Consider the following 20,642-nt stretch of genomic DNA (forward strand, 5'->3'; position numbering starts at 1 on the left):
ATTGTTTTATTTCAAGGTTGTATCACTGATACATGGCCTATATTTGCCTGCATGCACTGAGTGCGGTGAGGTGAGGTGAAGTGAAGTTAAGGGCCACCCGCTCTGGACTTTAGAGCAGTGACACGCGCGGGCTCTCCTGCAGGTGTATATAAGACACCTGTGCGCCTCCTCTATAGGTAGATCCTGGACTTACATCCACCACACACTCACAGGACACACAAGGTAGGAACATCGGTCTAAAATCATTTTGCTAAGTGCTTCGCAAAGCATGCTTGGTGTTAACTGAGAATTTTAACAGATCGATAGATATTTTCATGCTTTTGTATGTTTCTATACATAAGGATTTGAGGCTCTTGAGCTGCTTTAACCTTTTTCTGGGCCAGTGTTTAGTGATCTGGGTGTATCAGAGCAAGCATGTGCTCACAGTAGAGGAGTTTTTTAATCATGAGTGTCAGGGAGTGAATAAACTGTTGCTTAATGGTGTGGTGGAAATGACAGAATATTGACGTATTAATGGTCTGCTGACAGACTGGTCATTTCTCAGTATATAAGTAAACACAATGAATCTGTGTGCATTTGCGAGATATTAACACGTCCAGCACAATCCCAGCAGCAGGTGAGCCGACAATCGTGAAGACTAAATCACTGCTGTTTAACTGAGAAAGAAAGAAAGAAAGAAAGAAAGAAAGAAAGAAAGAAAGAAAGAAAGGAAAGAAAGAAAGAAAGAAAGAAAGAAAGAAAGAAAGAAAGAAAGAGAAAGAAAGACTTGTTTACTTTTTTTACATATATAGGCTACTTTAAGTTGTTTATTGTTTGTAATTAGCCTACTACTTTCTAAATAGAAAATAACTTTTTTACTCTTAATTTTCTTGTTTATTGTTTTCATCACTGCTTTAAAAAAAGAAAGACTTAATTTTGTACTTTTATATTTACATATTTACTTGAAGTTCTTTATTGTTTGTAATCACTGCTTTCTAAATAGAAAATAACTTTTTTAATTTTAGTTTTCTTTAAACTGTTTATTGTTTTTATCACTGCTCTATAAAGAAAAAAATATTTACCTTTATTTACATATTTACTTTAAGCTGTTTATTGTTTTTAATCACTGCCTTACAAATCAGAAAGAAAGACTTTTTTACTTTTGCTTAGAAAGAAACTTTACTTAGAAAGAAAGAAAGAAAGAAAGAAAGAAAGAAAGAAAGAAAGAACATTTACTTAGAATGAAAGAAAGAAAGAAAGAAAGAAAGAAAAAAAGAAAGAAAGAAAGAAAGAAAAACATTACTTAGAAAAAAGAAAGAACTTTTACTTAGAAACAAAGGAAAGAAAGAAAGAAATGCAGAAATGCAGAAATGCAGAAAGAAATGCAGAAAGAAATGCAGAAAGAAATGCAGAAAGAAAGAAAGATGTTTGACCTAGCTGATAATGTGTGTGTTATGTGTGTTGTAACTGAAGGCAATGGCCCCGACAGCTGAGGCTCATCTCGCCACGCCGCCGGAACTCGGTACGTGTCCCGTATAAATCCACTTCCACTTCCACACCGGGGCGCACTTCCTTCCCCCCCCCCTTTTCCCTTTCCCTGCTTTCTTCCTCTCATGCGGTCGGCATGTCTTTACTCTCACAGACGCAGACCGCCCGGTCAAAGATGCAACCGAACCCGAACCTCGGTCTTACACGGCGGCAGAAGAGTCCGAGTCCGAGTCGGAGGAGGACCCGTGGGATCTCCCCGAGCTCCGGGACACCGGGGAGAAGTGGTCCGGTAAGAGCAGAGCAGAGCAGCGCACGAGCAGCCGGACTGAACTGAACCCAGCGCGCGCCTCACACTCTTTGTGTGTGTGTGTCTGTGTGTTCTTCTCCCGCAGATCTCGACACGAGGGGGAAAGTTCTGCGCGTTCTCAAGACCATCGTGAAGTTCGTTCTCCTGGTCGGTTTGCTCTACGTGTTCGTCTGCTCTCTGGACATCCTCAGCTCCGCTTTCCAGCTGGTAGGAGGTAACTATAAACTTTCTTTAACTTCTTTGAACTTTACAACTTTTGTTTTTCTTAATAAGTTATAGAGAGAGAGAGAAATTGTGCTGTACTAAACTGTCGTATAAAGTGAACAGGTCTTTTGGCAAAGTGAGAGACTTTTGAAACGTGCCATATACAATAAATACTGAGAAGGTGCTGAAACGTGGCATTCTTCTGACCAAACCTGTGTGTGTGTATAAATAACAATGAAGAAATAAATATTTATCCGTTACTGGAATATATATTTTCCAGGAATAGATAAATGTTTATTTATTTTCTGCAACATAGGAATACATATAGCTCATTCTCCCTAATTTGTTATGCCATTTGATTCTGAAACGCATTACATGTAAACACTGTCTGCATTGTGCGCTGCGCTACGCTGGCATTTAAAGTCTCCTGTTGTTAATTTCATCCATTAAAACTCATCTTTGATCCCACAAGTTGACACATTTAAACGTTTTTTCCTTTGAAAAAACAAAAACCAAAAAAAACTTCATGGCTTAAAATAGCCTGAATGTAACTATACACCCTTGCCTTATTTAGGATACGCGGTTCTATGAATATGTAAATTAGCCCCGCCTCCACTCACTCACTCATTCCAGCTCAGAGATCCACTCGATGACAAATCACACATTGGCCTGATTGGTTACAAGGTAGTTTGTGACGTCAGAAACACCAGTTCACTGGTTCGCAGTTTTAAGGAGAAAATACTCAGCAATGGTGTTCTGTTGACTTATGAATTTGTACATAGTCTTAAAGCATATTAAAATAATAATAATATAACTCTTTAAATTACTTGATATTCTCTCACTATATCAATATCACCCTGTCCTACGCTGAAAAGTCATTCTATAAAACATTTAAAAGCTGCTTTTTAAAGAAGTTCTTCAATGAAAACAATAGTTATTGAGGGTAAAACGCTATTTCAGTTTTCTTATATAAATAGTCTTGTATAAACAATTCTTATTTTTTTTTTTTTTGTTGAGCATTTTAATTCAGATTAGAGTATTTTAAAATGTGAATCATTTATTCATCTAAATACTTTTAGGACAGTCTGTGGCCATTTCCATAGAAGTTTACTGACTTTTTTCACTTTTAATACTTTTTTACTTCTATGCTGTGTAACTCTTCTGTGTTGTCCTTTTTTTCTGTAGAACTATTTTTGTCTTATTTATTAACTTAAGAACTCTTCTATGCTTTATAATGCTCTATACTCTATTCAATCATTGAAACACAAGCAACTGTACTATAGGATATTAACAGTGTTGGTTATAATGCATTGACATGTAATTACTGTGATTTAATTACTATCCCTTTAGGCTACTCTTATTTTTTCTTTTTACTTTTTTTATTCATCAGAATTACTTATGATGTAATTGCATTAAATACTGTTTAGACTATAGAACAATTCTTTAAAACAAGTTGGTTTAACATCAAAATGTAACATCTAATATCAAAATGTATGTTTTAAATGTCCCTTAAATACTTTGGTCAGTTCAAGAATCATTTATGCAATTTTATTTTATTTATTTTGAAAGAATTAAGAGCAGTTTCACATCTATCCTTGTATTGTTCAGCTGCTCGAGGTTGATATGGGATTTAGAAAGTAATAAGTAATGCATTATTTTTTAGAGAGAGTAATTAGTACAGTAATCTAATCACACTGTTGATGTAATTAGTAGTTTTTTTAGTTTTTATTGAAAGGATCCCCATTAGCTACAGCCGTGCTGCTGCTATTCTTCCTGGGGTCCTGAAAAATATGTACATAAACAAAAAGAAAAAAGTCAAATAAATGGAAAAGGTAAATACACATACACATGCACATATACACATACATATACACATGTATATACACATATCAACGTACATATGTACCCTCATACGGGCATGAAATATACACACATATAAAAACACATTCATACACATACGCCTATAAATATACCTACACATGTGCATGTACACACATATTCACACACATATATAAATAAATATAAACAGTCAGATGTATTATTTTGATAGATGCTGTTTTACATATAATTTAAATTTATTGACATTGTTAGTAAGTATGATATGCTTTGGCAGTTTATTCCATTCCTTCATACCTCTGAACATAACAGTGTTTTTTATGGCATTTGTTCTTGCTATGGGTAAGGTGAAGTTGCCTGATGATTGTCTACACTGAAAGAAAGATGCTTGAACAAAACAGAAAGCAATTTTGAGATGGAAATGTTTCTTATGAGAATTAACAGTGAATACAACAGTCTATCTTCGACCAACAACCAGTTAAGATCTTTGTGCATTAATATAATATTTCTCCTATAGCTGCACTTAAGTGCTACACGAGCAGCTCTATTCTGTATTTGTAATTTATTCATATATTCACCAGTGGCATTTGACCAAACTGCTGGGCAATAGTCGAGGTATGTCAATATTAGTGCTTTCATCGCATAATTCGTAATATTTGAAGTTAAAAAATGTGCATGTCTTCTCATAATAGATATACCTCTTCCCATTTTTGCAATAATATTATTATGTTTTTTCCATGATAATCTAGAACTACTTGTAACTACTTGGGTAACACTTTAGAATACTGTTCCTTCATTAATGAATAACTACTCAGGAGTAACGCACTAGTAACATTCTAGTAACTACTATTAACTAACAAGAAACTCTGATTAATGAATTAGCAAGTAATAGTGCAAAGTTGAATGTGTTTGTTCAATATTAGCTAATGAGTAACTACTATTTTCCATACCTCACTGAAGACTAAGAACTACACAGGTTCATAATTAATAATGCATAATGTATAATATATAATATAAGGTAATGGTAACCCATTAGTAATGACTCAAGTGTTACGACATCCTTCTAAAGGAACTACTAATTATTTGGATCAGTATTCTAAAGTGAAGATCATGGGGACACACTAGAATGACTAAAGTGTTTCCAAATCCATCGGAAGGAATTGCTATTCAAAATCTTACAAAAATTTCAAAAGCGTACAATGACTTTGGTCAATATTAGATAGTTATCATGTTTTTCACTTATACTGAGAATACTGATCCAAATATGTAGTCAAGTAGTGTTTATGATATAGTAACACTTGAGTCATTACTAGTGGGTGACCGTTACCTTTTATTATAAGCTATGCATTATTCATGTTAATTCTGAACCTGTACATATAGTTTTCTGGGAGGTGTGAAAAAAAAATAGTAGTTACTGATTAGCTACTAGTGAACTACCACATTCAACTGAGCATGATTACCTACTAACTCGTTAATCAGAGTTTCTTGTTAGTTAATAGTAGGTACTTGAATATTAATAGTGTGTTACTCATGTGTTCCTGTGTAGTTAGTCATTAATGAAGGAACAGTATTATAAAGTGTTACCACTACTTGTAAATACTTTTTGAGCACTTACCCAACACTGGATATTAATCATATTTTACTCTGTTGAAACTATATTTGTCAAACAAGGGGGGAAAAAGTGTTTGATCTTTTGTAGGTTGAAGGTGAAAATGCACTTCAAACAAATGGCACTTTATCAAAGCGCACGTCAGTTTAACATGGTTAATGTGTAAAAGAGGCATGTTATCTGTGAACAGAAGTAGATGTATCGTGGTTCTGTCACTGTGTGCAGGGAAGGCAGCGGGCGATATCTTCCAGGACAATGCGGTCCTGTCTAACCCGGTGGCTGGGCTGGTGATCGGAGTTCTGGTCACTGTTCTGGTTCAAAGCTCAAGCACATCGTCCTCCATTGTGGTCAGCATGGTGTCATCTGGATGTGAGTGTGTGTGTGTGTGTTTATGACTCGTGCTAATACAGATATCTGATACATGATAAGCACCTCCATGTTACAACAGTAGCACAAATTGTTTCAAAGTAAAAAGAAATGGATATCCAGGCTGTAAAGTGTGCAGCCGTTACCTTAACGCACCTCCACCTGAAATGACTCTTGAAAATTACAATCATTTGTTCATTGTAACGCATATTGATTCTGTCGTATTAAGTGTTTAATCTCAGTTGCTAGTTGAATTGTATTAGCGTATGTCGTACACTAGCGTTGGGATATTTTAGGAAATTAATACTTTTATTCAACAACAATGCATTACATTTATCAAAAGTGACAGTAAAAGACATTTATAATGTATCCATATTATAATGCATCCATCATTATATTACAAAGATTTTTATTTCAAATTAATGCTATTCTTTTGAACTATTCTATGCTTTTCAACACTGATGATAATACATTTTTCATATTAGAATGATTTCTGAAGGATCATGTGACACTGAAGACTGGAGTAATGATGCTGAAAATTCAGCTTCGATCACAGGAATAAATTACATTTTAAAAATAATACAATAGAAAAGTTATTTTTAATTGTAGTAGTGTTAGGGTTTTTTTCTGTATTATTGATAGATGCAGTCTTGGTGAGCATAAGAGACTCATTTCAAAAACATTTTTCAACTTCTGAATGGTAGTTTAAATATAATTTTTCTCTGTAAATTTCAGTGTTGGAGGTGAAGTCAGCCGTGCCAATCATCATGGGTGCCAATATCGGCACTTCTGTGACAAACACCATCGTGGCCGTGATGCAAGCTGGAGACCGCAATGAGTTTCGCAGGTATACCCAACTGTGGATATAGCTTTTTTGTTCGTGTTAAACAGTGTTCCCACAGTCATGGACAACATAAAAGTTCATCAAGTTATAAAACTCTGATGTCCAGGCCTGGAAAAGTCACGTAAATAAACAAAATCTTTTTTTCTTTGCTTTGTTCTAAAATTTTTGATCACCTAAATATTGCTGTTGTGAGTTTTTGTCATTTTTAAAAGGGTCATGACATGAGAAATCAAATTTGCCTTGGTCTTTTTATATATAACAGGTCTTTGTACCAATAAAACATCCTGCATCTTGTTTCAGAGCTTAAAAATAAGCTCCAAAAACGGCTCGTTTTGATATTGCGGGATCTGTGACGTCACACAGGAAAATACATTTGTATATGAAACTTCATCTCATCATCTCTGAACAATGCCTGAACTTTGTATTTTGAGCACTTCTTGCGTTGTTTTTGCCTCTTCACGATGACTCGCTTAATTTAGTTCTAAATTGCTTTGGACAAAAGCGTCTGCTAAATGACTAAATGTAAAAATGTAAATCTTTAGTTCAATGTATTAAACTTCATCTCCTAGGCCCCGCCCACTGGCGTTCAGTCTGACATGTTCCTACACTGGATGCGAGCGTCACGTTGCATCAAAAGCAAATAGAACCCATTATAATGACTGATGCTGTCTACACTGGATACAGTATACAGACGCGTGTTCAGTTTACTCCACGCTTGAGTCTGGAAGAGTGAAAGAATGTTCATTTTGAATCGTTCAGTTTAAACAGCTAATTTGCTGATTTCTGTTCAGACTTCAGAAGGATTCCAGCGTCAGCAACAAGTGGATGGTTTAATTTAATGACGTCCCGGATCTCATCAGAGGATTATATGTTTGTTCGGAGCATTTTGTTTTGTAATCGAGGCACAGTGTAATGGAGAGTTCGCAGAGAAACTTGTTGCCAGCTGTTTTGAATCTGACAGCAGCTGCATCACAAAACGCAAGTAAACGATTTCATAATGCTTTGTCTGTAAACGACGGTTTTATATGGATAAGGTTTTCAGAACACTCACTCGTGTGCTATAGCAAGTGGGCATTGATACTGTTTCTTAGGCAATGACGTTAGCCAATCATAACCATGGCCGTTTGCTGACAAGCCTTAAAGGAGCAACGCCTTAAAAACTGATCATTTCAGACAGAGGGTCAGAATGAGGGTTAAAGATTAAAATTTAAAATTAAGAAAAAAATTATTAACATTTATAAGTGAACCTCAAGGAACATATTAAAATAATAAAACGAATCAATGTCATGACCCCTTTAAACATGCCTCCAAATTAGTGTGATAACATCTGTTGATGGTCATTGGATTAATGTGTATGCTAATACACTATTTTTGCCTGAAGATAAAGTGGTGCAAAAGTAGCAGTGAAATGGCTCTTTTTCAGCCACTTTGAAGTTTCTTGCTGAAGGAAATGGAGTTGCACATCTGAGAAATGGGATTTGACATTCATTCTGTGTGGTTCAGGGCGTTTGCTGGTGCTACGGTCCATGACTTCTTTAACTGGCTGTCTGTCCTGGTGCTGTTGCCTCTGGAGTGGGCCTCAGGATTCCTCTACAAGCTCACCGAACTTGTCATTGACTCCTTTAACATTCAGAGCGGTGCAGACGCTCCGGAACTGTTAAAGGTCATCACTGAACCCCTCACCAAGAACATCATTGAGGTGAGGTCAACATCAGTGCTTATGAAGTAGACCTGTCGGTTTATCTAGGAGCTGTTACTTCATCTGTCAGCTGATCATATAAGCTCCTTTGCTGCCACTCCTTTGCATAAACTCTTTCGTCACATCTAGTTTTGTCATTGTTATTGTCCCATAAATTAACGCCCAACAAGTTGTTAGCAGCTGCAACAATTTTGTCAGTTACTTGTGTTTCTTATGGTGACTTCAAGTCATATCAGAAAGATTGTATTTATGATTTATGGCACATGAAGGCCACCACAATGTAATTGTTACAAGTGGGGAAACTAAAGATTGAGCCTAGAGTTTCAAAGTTGGGGATGTGTCAGTGAGAAAACAACACGAGCGCAATGGAAACAGCTTCTTTATTGACGGTAAATTTGTTAAAGTGTTTAAAATGACTGTTTTTTGTTTTTTATATGCTAGTTTGCATGTCTAAAATATGATAGTGTTGTACATTAGCGATAGAAGATATAACAGTTCAGTTTACAGCTTCTTCATAAATTCAATAATCACTTAACCCTTGTGTGGTGTTCATATTTTTGTTATTCAGCCAGTGTTCGTGGGTCTGGTGGACCCGCTGCATTTTTGGATTTTTAATTCAACATAATCAAATAATTTATGTTAAAATACTCAACAGATGTTTACTTCATCCCAATTACAAGCAATATAAACAGCATTTATGGTTAATATTTCCTCTTTAGCTTTGTTAGATCACATTTAAGAATTGCAACCTTGTGCGGGAACAGCAGGGGTAGAAACAAAACTCACTTTTGGACTCACACTCTCTCACACTTATAAGTGTGTGTGTGTGTGCATGTGAGAGAGAGATTGTGTGTATACACACAATCTCTCTCTCACATGCACACACACACACACCACTCTCCATAGACTTAATGGTTTTTATACTGTACAAACTGTATATTCTATCTCCTTAAACTAACCCTACCCCTAAACCTACCCATCACACACAGCTTTCTGCATTTTTACATTTTCAAAAAAATATAATTTAGTATGTTTATTAACCCATTTCCCTCATGGGGACCGCTGGCTGGTCCCCACAATGGAGGTGATCTCAGGTTTTACTATCCTTGTGGGGACATTTGGTTCCCACAATGTAATATAAACCAAACACACACATAAACACACACACTGTAAAAAATGTCTAGCCTCTCCAAGTCAAAATGTTCTAGTGACTGATCACATCTAAATTTTTAAATTGGCCCAAGTGCAATTCTTGTTGCAATAGTCTGTTAACATTGGCTCATTGAGAAATAATACGTCAGACTAATTGAAAAATTTAGATGTAACCAGTCACTAGAAAATTTTGACTTGGGGATGTAATTTTTTTTACAGTGCACACACTGTAAAAACAAATTACATCCCCAAGTCAAAAATTTCAAGTGACCGATAGCATCTAAAATTTTCAATTAGTCTGACGTATTATTTCTCATTGAGCCAATGTTAAAAAAACATTGATGTCACACAGATGTCCTCATAACCATGTTTACGTTGTAATGCCCATGTCATTATACACATTTGTGTCCTCATAAACCATATACAAGAACACACACACACACATACACACACACAATAACAGCAAGCCCTGACAGGAGGAGGACAGAGTAAAGGTAAACAGGACCTAAAATTTCCACACTTTTATTAGCCCCGGGTCCAGTGGACCCGAACATCCTTAGTGTAATATAAATGTGTAGGGGGGGGGGGTGTACAGTGTGTGGTCATTGAAAATGTGTTCTGATATATGTTCTTCACAGAAAATGAGCCAAGGCCAATGAGTCTGAGGCTGAAAAAATAATTAATTGTATCATTTTTCTTTTGATAAAAAATGAAAACGGGTCCTACAGGCCCGAACACCATACAAGGGTTAAAGCAAAAACACACCTGATGCACATTTATTCTTTTTTTTTTAGAAGTAGTTAAAAAACCTTGCTGTGTTTAGTAGAAAGGGTACATCACCATTTTAAGGCCCCGACATACCACAAGCAGAATCGAAGAAAGAACTGGTGTGACGTAATTTCGAGAGAGAAAAAAATCAGGCCAAAACAAAATTTGTTTGGTGTTCGTTTCAGCGTGCCAAAGCCAACTTTCTGGAAAAGTTCGCTTTGGCTGGTAAATGCTGTAAGAGGTGGGTGTGGCTCTGAGGCTCCGCCTTCTTTGACGTGAAATTAATTCATTTGTCTGTTCCGTCCGTCGAGGTCAAACGTTTACAAGTTATAACATTAACACTGGAGAGTCGCTTTTATAGTAAAAACTGACGTTATTCTACTTGAAAGAGACACTTTTTTATGTTTAATACTGTAAAGCTGCTTGATTTTAAGGAATCTATTGTATAAAGTGCTGTTTGAATAAACGTGACATGACAGGATAGTGCCGAATTGCAGAGCTTGTGCAAACGTCTCACTGCTGTCATTTTTGTTATTTAGAGGAAAGCACGTAGCACATATTTACATATTCATCTAACCGTCGCTCTCAGCAGTGTGGACGGCATCAGATGTTCGCTAACAGTATATCGCTGCTCACGTATTCGAACATCTTTTTACCCCTTAGTGAAGAACGAAAAAGATATCAGAACTGACTGTTATCAGGGTCTTTACTCCGCCAAAGTGACTTGAATGCATAATTACGACTTCCCAACTTGTAAATACGAACTTCCCAAGAGGACACACCAATATTTCTGTTGCAATACATTGGGTGGTTCAAAATCTGACGCCTCATATTTTTTTTACCCCAAAAGTGTATTTAGACAATTGAATATCTAATGATCTCTATGAACTTGCTTTGCTCTCTACCGTATGCTACCTCAAGTATCTTTATTGAGAACCTTTTTTCCCCTTGTTCTTCCAGCTGGACACCTCTGTGATCCGTGACATCGCCACTGGAGACCCTGCGGCCCGGAACAAAAGTTTGATCAAGATCTGGTGTAAAACGCAAAAAGTCACGGTGAGGGAACTGAAAATGGGTTGAGTCCAGAGCTCCCATTATTTATCGTCAGTCACCAGATTAGGCTGTTAAAACATGAGGAAATAGGATTTATCATACTGATGGGAATTCAAAAGTGAAATATTGGGTCTATATACAAATACAGATATGCAAGACTTTTATCTAAATTCATGATACATTTTGTTAGGAGATAAGGTTAGGAGATAAGGTTAGGAGATAAGGTTAGGAGATTTGTTAGAGCTGTTGCTCTGATTCGAAACTTAGCACACTGCCTTGCTGCCTTTTTGACCGTCATTCAAAAAGTTGTCCTAATGCACAGAACACAGAGACTAATGCTGCATCCAAAATCAAATACTTCCCTACTATAAAAGTAGGCAAAAAAACAGTTAGCCAAAAAAAGCATGTCCAAATACAAAGTATTTGAAAAACAGTTGGCAAAAAGTCCCTGGATGACCAGCTACTTCTGGTGAGATTCTGAAGTGTGTCTCTGATGGACACTTTACTATCCCATGAGGCCACGGGAGAGGATTTATGAATGGAAGTGAAGTGACGCACCAGACGCCATTGATCACGTGACAGTAACATCCTGAGGGATGTAGTACATCTGAATTTCATTCATACTATCCATATTCATTCTATATAGAGCATACTTTGTTAATGGTCGCAAATTACATTTTTAAATGTAGTACCTACTCAGACATTATGCAGTGTAATAGTGTTAGCATGTTGCTAAGCTAACAATGTGATACTCTAATGGAGTGGTGCAGGTATGACGTTAGAAATAAATGTTGTGATGTTATTTCCATCAAGAGGTGCATCAGTTTTTGGTCTTTGCGTTACGTCATCATTTCATAGAGTGGTGCAGGTATGACACACTTTGTAGGCCAAAACGTGGAAACGAGTTAGCATTTTAACACTTCTGGTTCTATCGTCCCCAAGTCAATGGGTTTTTTGAATGGGGTTTTGGTTGAATGACTGAAATAAGGTCTGTGGGGAACACAAGCTCAAGACACTTTCACGTTTTATTCTACAACGTAAAGTACATCAGTATTACCCCACTCGTGATTTTAAGCTGTTATGTAGTCTTGGAAAAAGGCGGTTGCTAACAAGTGGCTAATGGGACTACAGAGACCATAGAGGAGATTAAACGTCATCACGCTGAACATGTAAACCCAGTCCGCTTTTACAGCCTCATTATGCTTATAATTGTGCTCTTATAAACAATTCTAACTCAAATGGTCTGGGAAAATGTTTTTAGATAAGAACTGAAAGAGTTGTGGGAAGCTTAGTAAAGGTGACGTTGAATTCGTGGGACCGTGGTGTGGTTTGTTTATAACCTACATTTAGCTTTTTACTTCAGGTGACAGCTTCAAAATTCATTATAAGTTGTGTTCATCTGTGATAATTATCTTGATGGACAAAACGGTTGTCAAATGTTTGTTGACTGCAGAGCTTGTTTTTTGCGATAATTCAAAAGCCTATGGAAAAATCCTATTGGGTTTTTGTCGAGGGAACCAGTGTGATGCGAACTGCCGATTGACCTACAAAGTGGCATCATACTTGCACCACTCTATATGCATAAATACACACACCACACACATATTGTGTAAAATAGACCATTTTTAGTTTTTTAATTATTTTCACTGACACGTTTTAGTATTAAGTATAGGCCAATCAACTACTTGGCATATATTAGTATATATATTGGCATATATTTCCACACCGTAATATGTTCTGTATGTATTTGTTAGATAGCCAGCCAGGACAAAAGCTTTACATTCTCTCTCTCTTATGTGAGGTTTCAGTCTGAGGATGTACTCTTCGTCCATTTCAGAACCTTGTGAATATATCAGTCCCTGGACTTGCAAACTGCACCCCTAATGCTCTCTGCTGGACTGAGGACGACCAGGTCTGGACTCAAGAGAACCAAACAGAAACGCTCAACTTAAAAAAATGTGAGTGTCTCTGCTCTGTTTGATGTGGATCTTGTAGCAACCATCCTGGACCTTCCTGGATCAACAGCTAAAGCGTAAAATCAGTCCATTTCCCGTTCTCTTCCTTGCATAGTTCACTTATTTTAGCTTGAAGCCATTGACTCTCACAGTCATGAATACAATGGCTTCTCTTAAATGCTGAGGGAGATCTTTGCTTCACCTTTCCCCTTATCCCATCCATCTACCCTACCTTTTCAATGGGGCTATTCTTCATGACAGCCGAGGCCAGCGTACCTCAACAAAGGACTTTTCTCTGGGTATAGATTTGGGTGATTTAAATCAATGCTAGCAGTTAGATAACATGTTGAAATTCCAGCCTTGACTTGGTTGACTGGACTCGAGTATTTAATCATTGAGTCCTTCAACTGTGAAAGAGTATGCTTGGCTCTTTAAGGAGCACCTTAGTGTAGCACTTCCCGGACTGAGAATTTTTAAAACATTTTCAGTAAACTATATCTGGGGATTTCAATGACACCCAAATTTGTTAATGCCCTTGCAAGGAACCACCTTCTTAAAACACCAAGGCAGCTATAAATGGTATATTTCTTTGGTTGTTTTTAATACATTTTTACACCATTTTTCTCTGAACCTTTGTAACAGTTACCATTGCAGCCCCTTGGCTGATTTTAAAAATGATTGAACTATCAAATAAAGAAACCAACTACTTGTAGTAACAATCTCATTAGCATAATTTGTACTTAATATCTTAAAATAGCCCTCCGTATCTTTTAAGATTTTGCAGTATCATTAGGGGCCAAGCACCAATATTTATGGCAGCCCATAGAACCTCTTGCAGAAAAATTATAAATTAAGCACACCAATAGAGGACAATCTGAACATTAACCACAGCGAATTTGGAGTGTGTAACTAAATCCCTCTAACTCCACCAACTGTTCAAAGTTGCAGTAACTTTTATGCTTATAACTTTTGAACTGTAAGGGCAAGAAACTTTCCCTCTGGTTCCTTGGCTCAAGACGATTCAATTGCATTCACCATGACCATTTTTCAGCCATTTAGAATTTTTCGAAAAACCTGCTTTTTTTAACTTGTCCTTGACAGTTCTTCCGATTTGCAAAAAAAAGTTATGAAAAAAGCGTTTTGACAAACCTAACCACTCTCAAGTTACGTGCAAACGATTTTAACGAAGAGAACGGAAAATTGGATGCTATATCGAATAGCTGTCTACAACATCTAGACTATATCTTCACAATGATTTAGCGTATTGAGACAAGTTTTGGTACGTCATCACAAGCATGACCTGAAGCTACATTCAGGGTTTCGGCACTGCGCCACCTACTGGTCAAGAGATATGAAAATGGCTAATTTTGCATCTAACATCTGAACTGTTTGCTCAAATCATAAAACTGGTCTCTTTTAAGTCAGTGCAGCATGCCGAATCGAATGATACCCAATTATCCCATATCTGCCAGTTTGAAATTTGTCATAAAATTCTGCATTTTAAGAACGCATTAGTGCATCGTTACAAAACTTGGTCTGTGTCACCAGGACTGTGCCATGAAGATACTCAACGTTTCTGGTCAATTTGGTAATTACATTTTAAAAAATTCTAATACCTTTTGATTAATTTTGCCTATTTTAATTAAACTGATCTTGATAGATTCCTTGTCACTCACTGTCATACTGAGAACAATGACACCAATTATGCCATATTCACTCGAACTTGCTGTCTGCCATTTAGATTTTAATTTTTTTAACATATATACATTTTTTTCATTTTACTATTAGACCATTAGTCTGATTTTCACAAAAATCAGCACAGATCACATTCAGACCATTCTGACAAAAAAATTATTAAAAGCTTTTCGATTGACTAAACCGTTCTTGAATAACACTTCAACAAATGTGATGGCCTGGTGCCAAGCTGATTCTGAGGCTGTAACTCTGCAACGCTTTGGCATGTTGACACCGAACTTTGTATGTGTCATCGTGTCCTCACACTGACCACACAACATCAATTTGATAACCGTGCCACCTATTGGTCAAAAGTGATAAGTAATTGAATCATATTACAAGTGATTATATTTGTAAAAAAAAATCAGCCATTTTGACTAAAATAATCTAAAAAGATATTTTAGTTAATCAATGTTGCATGACAAACCAACTAACCCAACCTAGGGTGGTTTGCTGGTTTTCCAGCTGATAAATGCCCCCAAATCCTCTAAAACTGATGCAAACCAACATGACTTCCCAACCCGTTTCATGAACGTTGCTTTATATTTCCGTAATCTCTGACAGAGTCGTCCTCATCTCTCTCTTCAGGTACTCACATGTTTGTGTTCGCTGATCTACCTGACCTGGCCGTGGGGTTGATTTTGTTGGCTCTGTCATTGCTGGCTCTCTGTACCTGCCTCATTCTGATCGTCAAGCTGCTGAACTCCATGTTGAAGGGTCAGGTGGCGGTCGTCATCAAAAAGGTGCTCAACACAGGTGAGTCAACATGAGAGATTAATCTTCTGCTGATAAGCTCTGCTGTTAATTGCTAATATTAACCTGTGATACACACTCTTGTGACTTTTCCAGAGTTGAAGACAAAGACACATGTGGCAAATATTTGACCCTGTAATAAAAACATACATTTGGTAATCCTTCCCAGAATTCCGTCCCAGCACATTCCTGTAGGTGTAGTGCTTACTGTAAGTGTATCCTGTCATATGATAGTCAGCACAGGTGATTCAGTCCTGCTGCCTGATGAGCTGAACAGGAACATTATATGAGCCTGAGTGTGTCTGAGTGCCACAGGTGTGTGTATGTGCAGGTGCTGTTGCTATCAGAGGACACTCGGGTACATCCATCTACTGTACTTACAGTTTAACCAATGCAACCGTCACAGCCCAACAACTAACAATTGATGAACCCGACTAATTAATCTAGCCTTTTTTTAGCTTTACTATTTTAGTGGATGAGTTAAGAGTCATTGACTGAGTTTGGAAAAGCATATTTCTGCTACATGGGATAAAGAGTAAGATTAGTATGCTATTCTGAATTCTGCCATTGTCATTATATGATCCTTGCTCATCAATCCTACCCATTTGGCCCCTAAGAAGTAGCTATTTATAACGCCAATGAACAAAATCACTTTTATGAAGGTTTGCTGTGTAAAGGCCCTTTTACACCAAGGACTTTAGCTATGAATGTTTAGTAATTGTTCTAATTCTATGAATATTTAGTAATTTTTCTAATTCTAACAGAATAGTGAAGTCCACACCACCACCATAAGTCATTACACAGAGGAACGACATCACTGGAATCACTTTTCTTTTTAGCTCATGATTGATAAAACCATTGACAGCCAATCAGAATCCACTTCTTCAGAATCCAGACTTTAAAAAGCTCAAGCATGTAAAGCAGCCGATGACAACTGCATTTAAATCTGCGTTAAATAAAATAAAAGGAATAAAAATGGCTAAGAAAACATGTACACCAATTAAAACTCATAAAATCATTGTAATAAAAAGTGCGGTAAAACATGTCTCTTATGTGAGACAGTGTCACAAAATTACAAAGGAAGAGATCCCTTATAATTAATCCGACATTCATTTTATACAATATGTTTATGGTTAAGTAGTTCTGTCAGTCCATGGAAACACTTTGTGGCCCAAAGGTGGTAGGATTTGTAACAAATTCACTAGCTTCAAACTTTTAGTTTCAAGTTTAGTAGTTGATAGTTTTTTATGTTTTTCATACTAAACATATTGTTCATGACCTTTCTAATACGGCTTTAACTGTTGCCAGATTTCCCCTTCCCCTTCGCCTGGCTCACAGGATATCTTGCCATCCTTGTTGGAGCGGGAATGACCTTCATTGTTCAGAGCAGCTCGGTCTTCACCTCAGCCATCACTCCACTAGTCGGTCAGTAGAGAAACCCTTTAACTGCCATACAAGTACATCTGCAGGTCTTCATGCTGGTCATATTGATCGGGCTGGTGGTCAAAATGGTGCAGGTTGAGTCACAATTGCATTTGATCCTACTTAGAAAATAAGCCTACTTAGAGATTTTACCTAGCATTTCAGATCAAGTGCAGCCTTGGTAATCATTAAGTTGATTACATTTAAGATGATTTGGTCTGTGACGTATTTGATTGTTGATGATTTCTATATAAAATGTCTTTACAAAAACAGTAGAAGATCATAATAAATGATTTGTGAATAACCTAATGAACCAATCATTCTTCCCAGCACTGCTGTATATTGTGACACTTAACATGCTAAGTGGGTAAATGTTATGTACTTAAGCCTTGTCGCCTTTTTCTTCCTATTCAGGTATTGGTGTCATTAGCATCGAGAGGGCTTATCCACTCACGCTGGGCTCCAACATTGGCACAACAACCACTGCTATTCTAGCTGCTTTAGCCAGTCCTGGAGAGACACTGGCTAACTCACTACAGGTTTGTTACTGCCCTGCTGGGAGAATAAGAGGGGTGAACGGTACACAAAAATGACAGTTCAGAACGTACCTCGGTATTGAATTCACAGTTTGGTATCTTTTCAGTAGAGCAGTGGGCTTAATAAACAGTTTACTGAGCAAACTGTGTCTATCTTTAAATAAATACTGTCAATAATGCTTCAATCGATAACAACAAACCGTTTATGGTGCTTTGTAATTTGGGGAAGAGATTTGCGAAAATTGCAGACGAGAATTTCTGACTCCGTGTGCAAGGACCTTAAGGTTACAATTATTGCGTTCCTATTCTAATCCGCTCCGTCTATTTTTACATGCATGTCCGTGCCAGTTTTTCACCAAATTTCGTGACCTTACGAGGTGCTGTTGTCACCATAAGCCTAATCCCAACACTAACCCGAATCATACCGTCACTACAGCACATACTATACTGTACGTATACGGTCACACAATTTGATGGATCACTAAATTCTGCGAAACGTAGACTCGCTTGCTGTCAGGCTAATCCTTTATCCGAAATGGAAATACTTGTTTTACATTTACAGGCAAGTATATAATGTTCATTACAAATACATGCACCGTTTCACCCCTATTAAAAAGTTCTAGTTTAAGTTGCTGTTTTGATTTGTATTACTCTGAACACCGATTAAATGACTATATCATTTGTATTTTCTTCCAGATTTCTCTCTGTCACTTCTTTTTCAACATCTGTGGTATCCTACTGTGGTATCCCATCCCCTTCACGCGCATCCCTATCCGAATGGCCAAAGCTCTGGGCGACATTACGGCCAAGTATCGCTGGTTCGCGGCGCTGTATCTCTTCCTGTGCTTCCTCCTTTTCCCGCTGTCAGTCCTAGGCCTCTCCATTGCAGGGTGGCAGGTCTTGGTGGGGGTCGGAGTGCCTGTTGTGGTCTTTGCGATCGCTGTGGTCATAGTGAACATCATGCAGAAACGCTGCCCGCGCTTCCTGCCCTCATTCCTCCGCAGCTGGGACTTCTTGCCCAAACCGTTGCACTCCCTCAAACCCTGGGACAGAGTGGTTACCGCCGGCATGACTTTCTGCAGGACTCGCTGCTGCTGCTGCTGCAAGTGTTGCAAAGAAAAAGAGAACGATGAAGAGACGGATGACATTAAAACCAAGGATAGAAGTTTGGAGATGTATGACAATCCAACGCTCACTATAGAGGATGAGGCCAAAATAAATGCAACGCATTTATAACGCTTAACGGACCCTTTTTTATGTAAAGCATTGTTTATAATTTAACCTGTTCTGATAATCACAGGGTGAAGCAACATGAGTAATGCAAGATTTCAGAACTACAGTAGTCAACATTTGAAGTGGATCAAAACCTTTCATCACTGTAGTAATACAGCACTGGATACAATATAAGTAAAAGCTGCTATTTTTAGTTATAATGATGCATTCACCTCATGTTAAAATGTAGAGGACTACTTAATTCTACTTGAAGCTTTTCATGTCTACGGACTCTATTTATTCTGAAATGGTTTGTTTTTATGGCAATGATCAGCATACCAAATTAGATTCATGTGCGACTTTGTTGTTGATGACAGCAAAATATTTAATCGCTATACTAATTTAACATTATATGCAAAATGTTTAAAGAACATGTGAAACTAATGTCCCGCCACAATTTCCTGTTTTAACAGGAAGTACTATATCAGCACAGGAAAGAATATTGCACTTGCCAAGCAATTAGCGAGGTCTTTCAGAACAATGCATTAGGTACACCCATAGATATCATATAATAAAGGCTAGATGTCTTGTGCGCGCTGCTGGCCAATGGAGGTCGACGTCCGCACGTGGCGGCCATCTTGCCACAGACAGCTCGCTCACTCGTAACATTGTGTTTTAATGGTGCATGTACTTTTAAATAACCATAACTTGCTCAATTTTCTACCGATTTTCAAACGGTTTGGTTTGTTATAAACGTCAGAGATGTAGTTATGACACTGCATATATGAATAATTATAACATACATGTTCAAGCATTCGGAATTATAGCCACGTTAATAACGTTTGTAAGAAACCAAACCGTTTGTAAATCCGTCAAGATTTCAGCGAGATAAGAGTATTTGTGTTCGTGCTGATCACTCACCTTACATCAGAGCCTGCCTGTGACAAGATGGCCAAACGGTGATGCCGGAAGTGACTCCGCCGTAAGACATCTAGCCTTTATTATATGATATCTATGGGTACACCGACTATAAAATGACACCATGGTGCAGAAGTTGCTACCTAACTGTTGATGCTACTGTTGTGGTGGTTCTTTGTAACTGACATACCAGAGCTTTCATGAAATGAGTTTGTATAAATCTTCAGTATTTAAAAAAATATACTAATATGGAGGTAAGCATGCACAAAAAAAAAAAAGCAGACTCTTGACCGTAATTTTGCACATTATGTAGAACAATGTAAAGATGTGTTTGTTTGTTTTTAGGTCTTTGTAAATATACAATTTGAGGGGTTTTTTTAATGTCTGATTTGTACTGCTGCAGTTTGTAATTTCATTAAGATTTTTAGACTTAAAATATGTCTTTACTCCTATGTAAGATATTGTCTTTCAATTAGTATTAAAACAACATGAGAACACTGGATCTGATTTTTAGAACCTGATGTTTTCTTTAAGACCTACTTAGACTAAACTTGTTAATTTTTAACTCCTTATCTCTTTATAGCTTTATATTGTTAGACAAAGATGCTCTAGTTTCAATTTGTTTTGTTTGAATTATTAATCGCAATACTTATCAGAATGAGCGGGCATCTGGGCGAGTTCTGTTATCATGTGTAGGGTAAGTAATGAGACAACAGCCAGAAACTCTTTGTACTGTGCACAAAGTTCTACGACTACTTCATGGATGAAACTGAGAAAATACAGATGAAAGTACAATTCTGCTTGGGG

At 37.3% G+C, this 20,642-nt stretch overlaps 1 protein-coding gene across 2 annotated transcripts; it reads left to right on the top strand.

Annotated features, from left to right (window-relative positions):
* Nucleotides 1-165: 165 nt before the first annotated feature.
* On the top strand, nt 166-20,101 carry slc34a2b (solute carrier family 34 member 2b). Of its 2 annotated transcripts, none has more exons than XM_084099215.1 (13): nt 166-222; nt 1,453-1,501; nt 1,622-1,756; nt 1,860-1,988; nt 5,649-5,792; nt 6,525-6,636; nt 8,137-8,332; nt 11,213-11,308; nt 13,143-13,263; nt 15,583-15,750; nt 17,056-17,172; nt 17,584-17,708; nt 18,402-20,101. In XM_084099215.1, exons 2-13 carry the CDS (start codon nt 1,456-1,458, stop codon nt 18,939-18,941), a joined length of 1,929 nt encoding a protein of 642 aa, XP_083955341.1. In that variant the 5' UTR covers nt 166-222; nt 1,453-1,455; the 3' UTR covers nt 18,942-20,101. The 2 variants fall into 2 exon arrangements, with proteins under 2 accessions (XP_083955341.1, XP_083955342.1); XM_084099216.1 differs by lacking the exon at nt 166-222 and adding an exon at nt 592-616 and having other exon boundaries at nt 18,402-19,075.
* The last annotated feature ends 541 nt before the right edge of the window (nt 20,102-20,642 follow it).

The sequence above is a fragment of the Abramis brama genome (genome assembly GCF_963993115.1).
Source record: "Abramis brama genome assembly, chromosome: 22".
In the NCBI taxonomy this organism is placed as follows: Eukaryota; Metazoa; Chordata; class Actinopteri; order Cypriniformes; family Leuciscidae; genus Abramis; species Abramis brama.